Source organism: Ptychodera flava, chromosome 22 (assembly GCF_041260155.1).
Source record: "Ptychodera flava strain L36383 chromosome 22, AS_Pfla_20210202, whole genome shotgun sequence".
Lineage (NCBI taxonomy): Eukaryota > Metazoa > Hemichordata > Enteropneusta > Ptychoderidae > Ptychodera > Ptychodera flava.
The window spans coordinates 16,962,544-16,978,608 of NC_091949.1; the positions used below are offsets into that span (position 1 = coordinate 16,962,544).

Consider the following 16,065-nt stretch of genomic DNA (forward strand, 5'->3'; position numbering starts at 1 on the left):
AATTGAAAAGCAACTGGGAATAGGTCTGTACTCATTATTCGTGTTTCTATATACATATAGATTTAAATGGAGGAGAATTTTCTCGGAATCCCTGTCGGAACGATTTCTTTAGGGGTACTAACATTCCAGACCATGTTAATATTTATTTCGGATTCAGGTTTAAACGAATTTTTTATTTTTACTAAGAATAGATAACATACTGCAAACAATGGAGAATTTAATAAAGTCATCGGCAGCGGCAAATATGGCAGCGCCCTACCGAACGGTTCCCCTATCGGAACGGAAGGGCCAACCGCAGCGTCGGACATAATCAATCCATAATAGAGACAAAACGTGAAAAAATACTCTGTGTCATCGCAAGTGGTCAAAGTAAGTTATTTTTTGGTAAGGAGTTTATTATTTTTTGGTAAGGAGATTACAGTTGCTGACGTAGAAAAATGGAAAGATGAAACGGTGGTTAAAGCCTTCAAAATGTACGAAGCGAAATACAGTTCTCTTATAAGTGATACCATCACTCAAAGTTTCATAGATCTAGGAGCCCGTGCAATTAGTCAGGTAGTTCCAATCGATGACCGAGATAACTATGCCACTGATCTTAAAAAGGATTTTATTCTAAACAGTGAAATAAAACGATTATCAGGACGGATAGCGTACACGTGGGGGCCCCTGATTGCTCTAATTTCCACCGGTTTAATTACGGGTAAACATTTAAATTTAAAAAAATCGGGTTTAATATAGTACCTGAAATAAATGGATTCAACTTCGCCGACTCAGCAACGAAACGCTCAGCAACGGAAACGACCTCCACACCGCAAACGACTCCGTCAGGGACGACCTTCCCGACTCCGTCACAGCGCAACATAGAGAAAGTTACAATGCCGCCGAAGCATCCAGGGAGAGTTGCTGCGGGCAAGAAATTAGCGGAATGGAACAGGCAAAACAGGGAGAAGAAACTAAAAGCAATGGAGGGGGGGAGCGATGCGGTAGCGACAAACTGTATAAGCCTACCGCCTACAATGAAAGAACAGTGTGATAATAATTCACGCTGGTATAATAAATGTTATCTTGTTTTAGGAATTGTGGGAGTTTCATTGACTGCATTAGGACTATATTGGGGGCGTGCTCGACATACCCCCTGTTCCGTCCGGAAAGATCCTCCCCAGAAAGCGAAAAAAACAGAGCACGTAGCAGCTCCCTCCGGACAGTTCCGACAGGGGAGGGGGAGGGGGAGGGAGGACCCAGCTCCTCTACATTGTATGAGATGGATTAACTCCCCATATTTTTATTTTTATTTTTTATTTTATATACTAGTCAGCAATCATGGATATTAAAACAGTTGTAAACACAATGTACGATGGTATTGTAATCGCAGGACTTGCGATGGGATATCTTATGATCTCCAGCAAATTTCTGAAAATAGAGGTTGGCGATCCAAGTCGTCCAAATTTGACTCGATTGGCAAAATTAGGCGGTGCGACTGCTGCCGCGGTAGCAACCAAAGATCTCCTTGAACAGAAAAATATTATTCCTGCAGAACCTTATACTTCGTAATAATAATATTCATCGAACATTTATACTTAGTAATATATACAGCGCACAACAATGATCATTTGGATTGAAAGCCAAACAGGTGAACCAGTCACTGTTAATTTTTACCCTTGCATTGACACGACACAGTTTACGAAGATAAGACTGCTAGAGTGCGGACTATATAATTCATGGCATAACATAACATCGACGAATAATGTAATAAAATATCAAGAAGGTGACCAACCGAAGAAGACTAAATCAATACGTCCAGGTAACTACAATATCGATACGTTAAACAAAGCAATCGGGTTGAAGCAAAAATTAATTTTGAAAAACATCTGCCGACAAACCATGTTTATCTAACTTTGGCTAAAGATATTAAAGTCTATTTCAATGCTACAGGTAGCTTTGCCAACGTCGTTGGTTTTTCAGATAAACCTGAGGACAACCCAGTTATAAAAAGTACTATTAGTCCGAAGAAAGTGGATTTCTTAACAGTCACTAAATATATAGTTCATTCAGATGTAGTCGATGTTACTGGAAATTATGTTTCATTTGGTTCGGGTGCCTCCGGAGGATACATACAGGGGAAGTATCGAACTGTTTACAAATACTTCCCATCCGGGATACGAGAGAAATAAGTGAAAAGGTTACTTACGATTTTAAAAACGGAGCAATTTCTATGCCATTGAGAAAGGGGGAGATTACATGAATTCAATGCGTATCTGGATAACAGATCAGGATGGGAACATGATCGATTTCAATAACTGGCCAATTAGCTTTTGTATTGAATTGCTGTAGTAGTCCCGAAGTGTTCCGCCTACCGTGTAACCCTATCGGAAGATAAACCATCCCACAACCAATCCTCCAGCAATATAGATCATCTCATATTTCTTTTGCTCAGGACTGGGTTGATAATAATCTGAGAATTGCGCTAACGCTTGCGCTGGACTTGACGTAGAGTTGCTTTGCACCGCTTCTGCTTCTTCCAGGATTTCTGCATCTGTATCTCTTAATTCTGCCGCAGCATGTGCGTCCTTTGCTTGATTTTCTCTTTCCCAGTCAGCCTGCAGTAACCTGTAGTAATCTTTTTCTGACCAGACGTTGCGATCATGTTCAATTTTTCTAATGCTTTATCATGTCGAACTTTCTCTTCAATAAGAGCCTCACCATTCCCAGAAAGCTTTTGTCCGATAATATTTCCTCCTGTGAATGCCGTTGCATTTAATACAGCACCGAGAACTGTCATTCCTATAGCTGAAGCCATGACTGTGTATTGTATATTACAAGGTATTATTTTAATTTTCACTGTATATAGGTCCCTACGGAGTATGTCTGATCCAAGTGGCTTCGGTCTAGGTACAATTCGTATGCAAAATCTTGAGCTTGAAGATCTGAGTGATGTTAAAGTTAACAATAATACTAAGATGGCTGCTAATCATAATAAGGATTACGTCCTTCGTTATAAAGACCGCGAAAAATTTCGTTTTAGCCAATGCCGCGGTGCAATCCCACGAGCATGCTGTAGAATTTTCCGAACTTAAAGACATTGATGAAACTGTAATTGACGCCACAAAGGCTTCGAATGATTCTACTCCTTTTGCTCTGACATGGGATTCGGCTAGTCAGAAATTCATGCCTTATAATGTGCCGCGTAACATCTTAGATATATTGGATAGTGAAATTGCAGGAGGTGTTGCTGAACCACCAGGAACTCCGAATGTGATTTATTTTGATAGCAATGTAAACAAATATAATTGTTAGATTTTCGTAGTTGGCTTACTCCTACAAATCCATACATTGCACTTCTTGGTATACCGATTCATCTAAAATTAGTCCTCTTAATACAATAATGAAGGCAGATAATACACTAAGAAGGTGGATAAACGAGGGGGAGAATTATTGCTCGTATACAGCTAGCGGAGTTCCAGTTAGATTATTTTGGGACACAACTTTAAAGAAACTGGGTCTTAAAAGTGTCGGTGATGAGGCAGCTGTTCTCACTTTACAGACAGTAAATCAACAGATGACTGATAATATGAAAATACTTCAACATGGTACAGTTCTCATTAGATGTGTAAAGTTAGCTACTGGAGATGAATTTGACGATTTGGTTGGATATTATGCTATGAAAACAGATAACAGAACAACTTGTGATATTATCATAAGTATTGATAAAGATCGGGGAGGGGAAATGAGTATTGAATGTTTTGTTGGTGGGAATAGAATAGAGAACGACTTAGGAACTACATTTGTACGTAGAGATAAAAGAGTGAACACTTTAGATATCAGTACCATTCATCTGAAACGTCTCATATTATTTGAAGTAATGGTCTTCCGTCACATTTTAAGTTCAGAGGAAATTACTAAAATTTTATCTATCAGGTGAACAAGTTCGCACCGATAGGAACTTCGTGTTCAACATCAGCTGGACTCCGCGACCGGCCGGCCGGACTGACAACGGGCTCCTTTATATAGGCTAGTTTGATGGTGATGACTCACACGGAATTTCCCGTACATGTATAAACATGTTGTGTGACTCAGAAGGGAATTTCCCTGCTTAGTTCAGGCTGCGCCAAACCCCCTGTTGCGCATGCGTGAGTTCGTATATAGGTCAGGGTTATACTTTAGTTACATGGATGGTTAATTTTTCCTTCGCTTCATGTAGATAAATGAATAAAATGGGGTGTAAAATTCTTACTTCATCCCAGTTGTCCACGTTTACATACTACTGGCAGACAAATTCTGTACTTCTGCTGAGTTGACACTGCGGAAAAGGCTAGGGGCGGGCCGAAATCGGTTGTCTTTGGGGGTATGTCGAACGGGAGGGCAACATAACGTGGTAGAGAGGTGGCAGTGGGAGAGAGCAACAGGAGATTGTTTCTGGTGGGGAGCGGGACGAGACGAGAGAGATGTTTAAATTTTGGTGAGAGAGTAGTTGCAAACAGCTCGTACTACAGTTAATTACACGGAAAAACATCCCTGCTCAGAATTTCCTAATTACGGCTCATTCCTAATTTAACCTTTTTTTTGAGTTTTATTTATTCACGAATAAAAAGAAGTGGTTTTAATGGATGAAAATCTGCCCATGACCCTTGACTTTTGTCAGAAATAATAAGTAAATAAAATAGATAAAATAAAAACTCTAAAACAGATATGTCCATCGTCAAAATGGAGCATCATGTCTATACAACTGTAAATCAGTATAAAAGCTAAATAGAGGAAAGGTACACAGGATTGATCTGGTTGCTTTTTTAATGATAAGCTGAGTAGAGAGCCCTCAAGCGAAAACCTTAACAATTCTACTGTCTATGTGAACACTCGGCGATCATAACGCAAAAGTCAACTTTGGTGACGCCGGTGCATTTTTGTTTGCTTGTTTGTTTTCCAACTTTTACACCATTCTCGCTCATTGAAATATGTTTCCAATTTATTATACTTTTTATATTACTTTATAATCTGTTTTAAAGAACTAGGCTAAAATAAGGATATTATTTATGGGCATTATATGCCATTGACCGAGCTGGGTGTTAGAATTCAAAGAGAAAAAGAATGAATTGTACGCTCTTTGTCATCATCACATCATTTATATGAACAAAGGCCACTTCATTTACATGTTATTGTTTTAATTGTTAAAAGGGGTCTTTTGACGTCACGTTTATCACAAAGCTGATACAACATAACTTAATATGAACGTCGATGGCTTAACTTTGATATATACCTGTTGTATAGTCATCGAAATAACATCAATAAATCCCGGCCAGGGAGTAAGATAGATTTTCTGTAGACTCTCAAGATTACAACGGAGACCAGTTTAATTGAACAAAAATGATCAAATTAACATACAAAGCAAAAATTGCTCTTTTCCGAAAATAATATATGTTAACGATTCGATAGGGTTCTGTGTATTTTTGAAGTAATCTGGTCGTGTAACTTCACGCAGATATGCGGTCTACTTAAAAAATAAAATGGAAGAAGAGCGTAGATGCGAAACTCTGAGATTTAAGCTTATAATTCACATTGAATACTTCAATGTCTATAACTTCAAGAGTTTCAAGTACCTACGCACATCACATTTAAACTGATCAGTATGCAAAACTCACTCTTGTATTAAAGCAAAATGACGACATTACCAACGCTCAGTATAGGGGCTTAGAACATTTGATTGAAAAAATAGTGAGACACCACTTCAACATCCTAGCATCAAACTGTTTTTCGTACGTTTTGATTCTTTTAAAGGAAAGCAAATGAAGATGACTATCAAAACCAAAAGTCTGGGCAACTGGACCCAATGCCAAAAGAATATGAACTCAGTGAAAGTTTTAAACAAACACATAAAACGTTTTATTTCTTAAAACAGCATTTCACAACAAATATTTCTAACATTGAAAAAAATGAGCACAAGCGTAGGTTTGAAATATGTGCAAAAACGGAAGGCTTAGACTTATTCCAAGTCTGTGGGCATATTAAGTATCACACCGAAATAAACTGAAGGACTACACTTCAGATGACTGTCGCGCTAACTGGTAGGCTGTTATGCAGATAGTGGGGTGAACGCTTTGGCCCACAGTAAGTCATCTGCCGAGAAACGCCGGGCGACCTGGGTTGCCAGTATATAGGAAAACCTAAGCGCATACAACTCCGATCAAGGATGGGTAAGTTTTTTTTGCATCACAAACACTGGATCACGCGCAAATGGAGTCAATACAACAGTTGACTCTTTCAAAAACGATTCTGGCTTCTCCTCTTTGAGGGCAGATGGCCACCATCAAATCCAAAGAAGGGGATACAAAATTTAGAGCAACCGATTTAGAGAAAAAATGCTTAAGTGTCGAAACCCATGTTAAAAGACGAATCACAAAAATGTAATCTTTACAGATGACTTTAAGGCAAATCAATGTCAAATCACTATGAAGGCGCAACTTTGCACAATGTAGACATATCGGACATTTACTTTCTAGTATCGAAATTTGACGTGGTTCCCAACTATTTCTGTGAATTAGAAACAAAATACTCAACAATCATAAATACCTTCCTTAATCATGACATGTTCTCCAAGCTAATTTTTAAAACAGTTTTCTTTTTTGAATATCGATGTTGGTGACAAACTTCACCTTTTGACCCATCATGTCAAGGCACTTCAGCAATTTTGGCTCTGACGCTTCGTTTCTCAATCATTGTGGTAGTACAGAAAACTCTCACACAACATAAACGGGGACTACTGGTATTTCATTCGCAGGGTTCTTGTGTGTGTATATATGTATATATATATATATATATATATATATATATATATATATATATATATATATATATATATATTTTTTTTTTTTTTTCTCTGTTTGACGTCATAATTAATTTTTTGCTTGCTCTACTTGGACTTATTTTGTTTTCAAAATTGGCCAATTATGTCAACTTTTATTTTTCCTTTCCCTTTCCAAGATTTTTTTTCCTTCATGTGCACAAACCCCACTCCTACTATTCCATGTTTTGTTGTTAATTTTAAAATTTCAATAGCAGCCGTATCCAGGACGACCCTAGTTCTAGGCGTACAGCATCTGTGTTGCAGTACGATTACTGATGCACGACAAGTAATTGAAAAAAGTCATCGTGGACAGCGAAAATGACGCCACCAATGGTTGGAAATTGAAATTTGTTCTTGGCGGTAAAATAAATTCCAAACAATCCTAAAGCTTTTAAAAAAACCCTGCTTATTGCGTTGAGTGAGAGGAGAGAAATGATGTGTTGAAGTGATATAAATAATCCAACTCCTGGGTGACATCAGGAGCTGTGTCCCCTGTTGTGTTACAAATTAAAATGGAACCATTCGGTAGCCATTTTGAAACGTTTCAAAAATGCTATTTTCATGAAGACTCGAAATAATATTTGGCACAAAATGTCTTCGAAGTATTAACCTGTCAAGAAAGACAAGTGAAAACCCCGATCGGAAAAATCATTGCAGAATTTTAGAACCAAAGACGGTTGGCGCCATCATAACTCAAAATACTACATCTAGTTATGATTCTGAAGAACGACGACGTTATCACACAGCGCGCACGCATGGCGATTGTAATATTTTTAAAGTGTCTGCAAACAATGGGGTGTTTTTTCATAATGAGTTCGCGTCCAAAATGTACTGTTGTGCCTCGAGGAAAACATGAACACTATTGTGCATATAAGTTCGTTTGATTATTCTAATCTGGACGCAAAGTTTTGGTTAACGGTGAAAAATAGTGAGTCAACTGACCCATCTTGACCCTAAAATATTTCCTTTTGCTATAGCGTGTTCTTCTATTGTTACAAGAACAACAACAGGCAGTGAGTAAGCGGTTTAAAAGCAAAATTTAAGGCCTACGCCGATCTAGTCTCGATCACGACATCACTCTATTAGAAAGTAGATAAGAAATCCCGGGTGAAAATTGGGTGCGCATCTTAAAGAAACGGGCTTTAAACATTAAAGTTTAAGGAAAACTAATAGGTCACAGGTAATTGTCATGTCTGTCACGCTTCTGCAAATACAGAAATTCAGTGCCGCTTGAATGCTTTGACACGACTGTTTCTAGGTTACCAAAGTTTGTTGTTGTCATCGATATCGCCCTCTACGGTGAAATTATATTACTAGTTTACTGTACCAGTCTATCGTTCACTGCTATAAATATCGTCTTTATATTGGTGGCGTATCTCCTTGCCAGATATTCCTTCCCTTCTCGGTTGCTGAGCATACTGTACCAAGCAAAAAACAATATACATTCCAACACTTCAAAGCGTTTCTGTAGTCTCATGATGGTATATATTGTAAAACCTAACGGATACCTCAAATGAACCCGCGCCAGTGCCATGCCCGGCTGGGCCCAACTGGAGCGCACAGCTACTTAGCATAAGCTGACATCGCTATTCATATATTCATGTTTCAGTCTCTCTAGCGTTACACACAACACAAGCACAGCGAGCGGAGAGGAGTTAAAATGGACGAGTAGGACTCAACGGCAGTCGCCCGTTTGTTGCGAACTGTGACAACATGTCGTATGCCAACCTCACTGCGGCGGAGTGTGCAGCCACCGAGTGTGGATATCCGGAGTGTTTGGAAAGAAAATGGTATATTTTCTTGAGTTCAAGTTTAATAACATTTTTCGGTGGACTGCTGCTGATATTGTTGTTCAGACTTTTCACATACGTGTGCTTCCGAAGAAGTAAGGTCGAAGCTGCGCCGAATGCGTTACAAGGGAACACGAAGGGGGCAGGGAGTTCTAGTGCGATCTTCAAGAACTCCGATAGCGAAGTAGGATGGATGACATCAATCAAAGATTGGGCCGCGAGCCTGATTTCGGCACAGACCATCAGTGGAAGGATTTTGGTAAGCCTGGCCAGTGGCTACATTCCTATATACATTTCTAACATGCTGCACATTGCAACCTGTCCCGTAATATCCTGCGAAGTTTATGATTCCTTCGCCCGTAAAGTCGTGTTTTCCCTACATTTCCTGCCGTTCGGATTCAAACACGTCTGGTGTGAAATTGTACTTCGCCAAATAAACCGATTGGCGCGTTTGAAATGTTTAGCTGCCATATTGCGCGCTAGCTGCAGGCTACTGCTTTACAGTCGCTAAACCCCACGCTACGTTTGTACACGATCCCCTCGGTGTGTACACTCCAAATACGCACTCGGCAATATTTGTGAGATAAATGACAGAATATTACCGCGTTGCCTCGAAATATCACAATACGATGCGAAATAGCGTCATAATAACCTGGGATAGCTGTCGAAACAGATTCATAGAATTGTCACATAGTCAATATGGTACGAGCATTCACTATTGTCCAGGTTTACCGTAATTATCAATTTTTCACACTCACTGTAGTGGCGGATTCACTCCGCTGACAATAATTCCATCCCTTCGTCATATTTCACCGCCTGTCGTTGGCACCAAACTGTGACCTCTTAGGGTTTACTGAAGTACAATGTGTGAATTATTATTGTTGAGATGGCACCAAATATTTAACATTGACTGTTAGTGTTATATCATTCGAGGGGCAGAATATTGCGATTGCATCAACAACACGCCCATAAATCGCTATCACTTACAAGGTGTATGGGTACCGTAGCCCAGTAAGATAATGTTATTATGTAAGAAAATGATTTATCATAGCAAAAAGTGTTATCAGCTTCAACCGTTAGTGAAACCGTGTCATTTGGTGTTTTTTCCTTCTCAAGGTTTTCAGTCTAATTGAAGTTTTTTGTGTTCATTCATTTAGGGTCAAAGGTTGTGCTCGAAGCACCGTCATGAGTAAGAAATGAATGAATGAATGAGTGACATAGATAATTGTACGTTTGAGGCAGAATCATTAACTACATGTGTATCTGATATTGACGTGCGTGACAACAATGGAATTTTTTTCGCATCCTGGCACATTTTACACTGAGTGGTGCTGTGTGCCACATCGTGCCGACCTCACCAACAGATAATTACGCCAACGCTGTGTTTTTACCTCATTGATCTGGAATTATAAAGGCAGTTGTAACGATGCAAAAATTATTTACAGTATGCATATAAACGACAGTAAAAATAACCAAGGAAAGAAGATTTTTCTGCGTTTTGCATTGAGAAGTTTGACTTAATTAGGAAATGCTCACATGTTCATTAAAGATGTCATATGGAAAAACAGAGTCACCAGTTAATGCCAAATACAAAATATGATAGAAAAAAAGAAATAATTTTTAGATATTGATTTGTCAATCTAATTTTTTCCTTTGTATAAGTAGAGTTATTTGACCTTGTTCCATTTTAAGTTATATTAAAATGTTTATGAAGTTTATAATGTTTGTATTTCATACAATCGTTACCGCTGTAACCTGTCTTTGTGATTAAGCTACAGTTTTGTGATATGATTGTACATGTTTGACCTTCTGCACATACCATATTTTTTTATATGTTAGAATTATGAAAGCAAAAGATATAATGATAAAGAATTTGTAGATATGAACCACAGAGAGCAATGCAGAAGTGGGACACTTCTGTGGATCAACCACTTCTCATATGCTAGATGCTTTGCGACAAAGCAAATACGTACACATGTTTGTCTGATATGGGGTTGAATCATAGGTGCAAAGTTTATCATACGAAGTTGCAAGTTTATCAGACGTTTGTAAACCGTTTCATCCAACCAACTTTGGTCATTTCAAAACTACCCATTAACCCTTTGAGCGCTGTAACTTTTCCCATCAAACTTTATGTGCAAAATTTTACCAATTTTTAATTAAATTTTTGTAATTTTTTTGACAATTTTGGACCAAATGGACATCACTTGTCATTGGCTACAGTTTTCGATCAAAATTTTGAAAAAATCTGACAAAAAACTGCCTGGGTTACATTTTATGAGGGCGGCAAAAATTGACTTTCGCACTCAAAGGGTTAAAAGTGTAGAATTTGAATCATTACAAGATACACACACCTTTAATAGTTATAGTAAAACTTGATATTTTGTATGGTTAGTTATTTAGTTATTTGGCGGGCTGATTTCTATCTTTCCTTGTTTGCGTATTGGGTCAACAAGTACAGGTTGTCAAATTCAAAGTTGAGTGGTTGGGAAGCATGTGCGTGAATGTAAACCGCTGTGTCACTATGAACAAATAGATAAAAATACACTCTCGGTTTAGTGTTCACCATACACAAGTATCATTGTAGCATATACCCGCAAGTCTTTGCTTTGTGAATATAATTGCTGCCCTCGTAAAAAAAGGCAATTATTGTCACAAATGTAGGGATAAATTATTCTGTCAACAAAAACGTACAGACTGGTTTAACGGAATTTTAGAACGGTGTTAAATGTTTGAATGCAATGAAGTTGTCGTTAAATTGTCAGTTAGTGATTATCTGTTAAACTGTATGTAAAAAAATAAGAGCTGTAACTGTCGGTGATAGTACAAGAGTGATCACAAAATTTTTTTCATCAAGTCAAATGACATTAAAAGCAGAAGCAGTTAGATATTAAACTTTGTTCTTGCAAATCAAATCAGGGTTGAAAAATTAAAGAAATGTTTTTTAAAAGGACAAAACTGACTGCCTCTTCAAACTTGTTCACTTATTATTGTTTCATGTGAGCAGTTTACACACAATGTACATCGTTCTGCTAAATGAATCAATCACCAAAGCTTTAGTTACACCTTGGTTATATACATTACATGTTAATATGCTGATGACATAATTTCTGGTCTCCATCAAAAATTAAGAATTGTGGTTATGTTGAAAGACTGCATGGAAAATATGAAGTCTGTATGATATTTTTGGAAGTGAACTACGGTGAAACTGAAAGTTCCATGATTGACAAATACGATTTGATATGTTGTCAAAAATTGCAAACAACACTAAGTGAGTGCAAAATTTCAGTTTACAAATACATGTATGTAATCCTTTGAATGCTGTACTCCCACCAAAATGTTAGAAAATGTCGGTGCAACATTTTACCAAATTTTATGAATTTTTAAGTAGTTTTTTTGATAATTTTGGACTGAAAAGACATCATATTTCATAAGCTACAGTTTTTAATCAAAATTTTGCCAAACATCTGAGCAAAGTTGACTGAGCTATATTTTATAAAGGCTGCAAAAATTGACTTTAGCACTCAAAGGGTTAAAAGAATGTTTTGAAAAGGCGTTGCACGGGCCCTTGGCTTTAGTAGAGACACAACACAATTTATCAATAGTAGCAGACAAACTATCTAAATTGTTGGTATACATGTAAACTCAGATGTAGGTTCGTACTTGGTAGGACATTAAAGTGTTAATCATTCTATTATTTAGCAATTTTTAAAGAAAATTTAGCAGATAACTAGATTATAAACTGTTGGGTATTTATATTAAACCTGATGGCATACCAAGTAAAGTGACAATGGAAACAAATAGTTTGATTTTAAAATTATGATTAAACTGAATGATTTTCTCATAAAATTCATGATTCGTTTCAAACATATTCAGCTGATGACTAAGCTCCAGGAAGGATATTCCATCAGGATGGTTCAACACTAAAAGGCTCTGGAACGCTGCTCTAAATGCATGGATTTATTCAATTTCCTATCCTATCAATCCTGCCAGTTTTTATCAGCGTACATGTAAGGAAGTTAACAGTCAATACGAAGCAACTGCCGACTTAATAATTGCACTTAGGCCCAGTCGTATAATCCATGGGTCTTTAAATTTATAAAAAAGAAGATTCAAATGTAGAGTCTAGAGTATGAATTTCACATTTTGAGTCACCTGGGAAAAAAAGGTTTTCAAAGAAATCTAAAGGCTTGATTTCCTGTGAATGTTTTTAAGCAAGCATGTGATGGTTTGTTTTTCTACCCACAATGCAAGACATTGTGTTACAGGGGTTGATTATGACAAGCACCTGCTGTGTGTCTGTATGAATATTTTTTTTTCGATGGAATGCCTGCAGATTCAATCGAGGAGCCTTTTGTGCAACTCGTTGTGTAGAGATTTTAAAATGCATTCGCTTAAAATGAACTAGTGTATTTTGTTGATCAGACAACTTTTTGATTTGAAAAAGATGCTGTAGGAATCTTGAACTTGGAGGAAATGCTCGATTTTGGAACTGAAAGTAGCACCATTATGTTACGGTTCTGGCTGTGTGAAATAAATGTTTTTACATTTTCACAGCTAGAGTAATATTTCAATGAGTTTGAAGGCATAGGATTGCACAAACACCCTGTTCGGATGGAGAACTAATTTTAGCTGACACATTTTATTCAGTAATAATTTAATAGCATTTGATTTGTAATTACTTGTACAACGATACAGCAACATTGAAGCTGCAATTTCTATTTGTTGCTATGGAACAATTTTGTTTCATAATGACTATTCAGTGAAATTTTCATCAAACGAATTGTTTGTTAGCATATTTTAGCACCGCACAAATTTATCAATTAAATTCACTGAATTTGAAATGCAAATGTGGTGTGATGCCGACCGGAGGAAGGAAAAATGAAAAATGCATGAAAAATATTGCCAAGTCAGTCAATTTTGATGTGTCTAATTAATCAAATAGGGTTGTTATTAAAGGAAAGGATGAGAAAAACCAATCAATTTTCCTTCACGGTGACGGGTGACAGTGATGACAAATTGACTGACCTTGCACAAACTGGAAATCCATGAAAACGCAACCCTGATACAATCATTATGCAGACAAAATCTGCTGGCATGTAAATGAGTTTTTGTTTTGCAGGCAGTTCAACACAGCATCTGCCTGTCAGTAGGTTGAGAGCAACGATGACGCAGAAACTATCAACAGAGAATTGTAATTCCTTTTTTATGTAATTAGTATGTATCCTTGTATTTAAATTTAAATAACAAATATAGAATTATTTGTTTGGCAGACATTATTGTCATAAGCCATTAATTATTTCAAAAATCAGTATAAACCAAAAAATATATAGTTTGATAAATCCCTTGACTTTGTATGAACAAAAGAGTCCCCAGTGCTGTAATTGTATTCCACTTTGTTTAGAAATGTCATCTTTGTGTTAAAAAGGCTAGTTTAATATTGAGAGTTATGTAATCATGAAATGGCCAGTCTATACACAGTTGCTAATTATATCTGAGCAACGGAGCACACTAATTTCAAAATGGCACTCTACACTATAGTGATGTTGATAAAGCTGTAGTGTGCACAGCAGAGAAACTAATCGCAAACTACCAAACGGTTGCCCAGGGTGGATGGTATCGGTAGAGAAGAGCAATAATTAAATGTTTTATCAGTAAACATTGTTTGGGGTTTCGCTTCCTTTATAATATTGAAATTTTTTTTCAATTTTAATGAAAGAGAGATACTGTATCATTATTTGTGTCTTTCAAGTGTTTTTCATTACTTTGAAGTTTGATTTTCTCTCATCCAAGTGCCATGGTGAATGTAATTTGATTATGTTGATAAGCTTTCCCCTGAAAAAAGCAACCGTTGGGTGTTTAAACCTGTTTATTTTCTTTTCATTCGTTTTCATGAGAACACAGGTTGACTCTCGGCGTACATGTACATGTAGTTAACGATAGAATTTATCTAAGGTTTGGTATAATTCTTCAACCATGAAGTTGTAGACCGTACCTACATTGTACTTTCTGCTCTCACCCATACATTGTACAGACTATTCTCAGAAATGTTTTTGTCATTTCCTTTGGAAATGATGAACTTGGGGAAATCACAGTACAGTATTTGTATTGGAGAACCAAAAAGGTACAGCAATGCATTTGAACTTAAAACTGTCAGTTGTCTTTTTTGGTATCTTCGAAAATTGATGAATGAAATTTTGACTGAATGTTCACCCTGGATGTACATGTGCATTGACTTGCGTGTTCAAATGGCAATGTTGTATGAATTTTCCTTGTCTGAAACCCGCTTTGACGCACTTGTTCTGAACCAGACATTGTTTGATGGATTAAACCGACAATGGTGTACCGTACTGCCAAATCGGTGCGAGTGAAAAGAAAACTGGAGAGATTACAAACAAACACTTAAAATTATTGAATGCCAAAGATGGCTGCTGGCTGCATTGATTGTAATGAGCAGGTGTAGATGTTGATCTGCTGCCGAGTCCAACGCAAGCACTGCAGAGAGCCATCTGACGTGAATTTCAGCCTGACGCACACGTCACTGTGCGTGCCTGATGCGCTCTTGATATGGACATAAAAAAAGGTAATGATCTTTCATTTGTCCAAATCACGCAGTTGCCTAGCAACCTGAGAATCCTACAGTCTTTTTCCGCAATTAGAGAGGGAAAAATGGAGAAGCTCGGGCATGGTTTTTTTTATAAAGGAGGCTCATCTGTGAGATAACGAAATAGCAGTGAAGTAACTTTGTGCTTTTAGTCTGTCAAACTTTGACCAGCGACAAATGGGAGGGTTCTCCCTATTGCACATGACAGAATTAATCTTGTGAAAGAGAAGTTCTCACAACCAATCACTGAAGCTAATTTGAATAGAATTGATAACGGAAAAGACATAAGTTTTCGTCATGCCATCCACATGGATCTTAATGAATTAGGCCAGAACCTGTAGTGCCAGAGTGACTTGAAGTATCTTGAAACTCCCAGAATGCAATCTGTTGTCAGGCACGGTTAACTAGGTCATACTTTGGTCGCCTTGGCAATACCAGGGATAAACAAACAGCGTCTACTCTTGGTATATTGATAATATGCAAAATACCATTCTCTGACTGGTACCATGTATATTTGAATTATAAGTTTTTCATCACTCATAACCATGCTCATAACTTAGATTTTGTTATTGTCAAGAGCCTGTTGTGCAATTCAGAAGATGCATAAAATACTTACCTGTGATCCATGATATTTGCAAATTATTCATCTGACATTTTGTCTCTTCCCTTTTGCTCTGAGTTTTATTCTTTGCATTTCTAAACAATATTATTAATATAACGATGTGCAAATGCATATCATACTTTACAAAACATTTCACACGACAATTATGTGTGCAAGGTGTAGTGTTTTAGGTAGTCCTACAAGGGCTGTATGTATGAATGTACTGCAAGATGGA

At 37.3% G+C, this 16,065-nt stretch overlaps 1 protein-coding gene across 34 annotated transcripts in view; it reads left to right on the plus strand.

The window, feature by feature from the left end:
- The first annotated feature begins 8,225 nt into the window (after window positions 1–8,225).
- The window catches only part of LOC139122823 (calcium-activated potassium channel subunit alpha-1-like), a 145,274-nt gene continuing 137,434 nt past the window's right edge, over window positions 8,226–16,065 (plus strand). For 5 of the 34 annotated variants that reach the window (XM_070688595.1, XM_070688598.1, XM_070688593.1 and 2 more), the window contains exon 1: window positions 8,229–8,884. In XM_070688595.1, the coding sequence (XP_070544696.1) occupies window positions 8,549–8,884 (336 nt within the window). In that variant the 5' untranslated portion in view covers window positions 8,229–8,548. Of the gene's footprint in view, window positions 8,885–16,065 lie in introns of all 34 variants that reach the window. The other 29 variants (XM_070688605.1, XM_070688602.1, XM_070688603.1 and 26 more) reach the window with 15 other exon arrangements.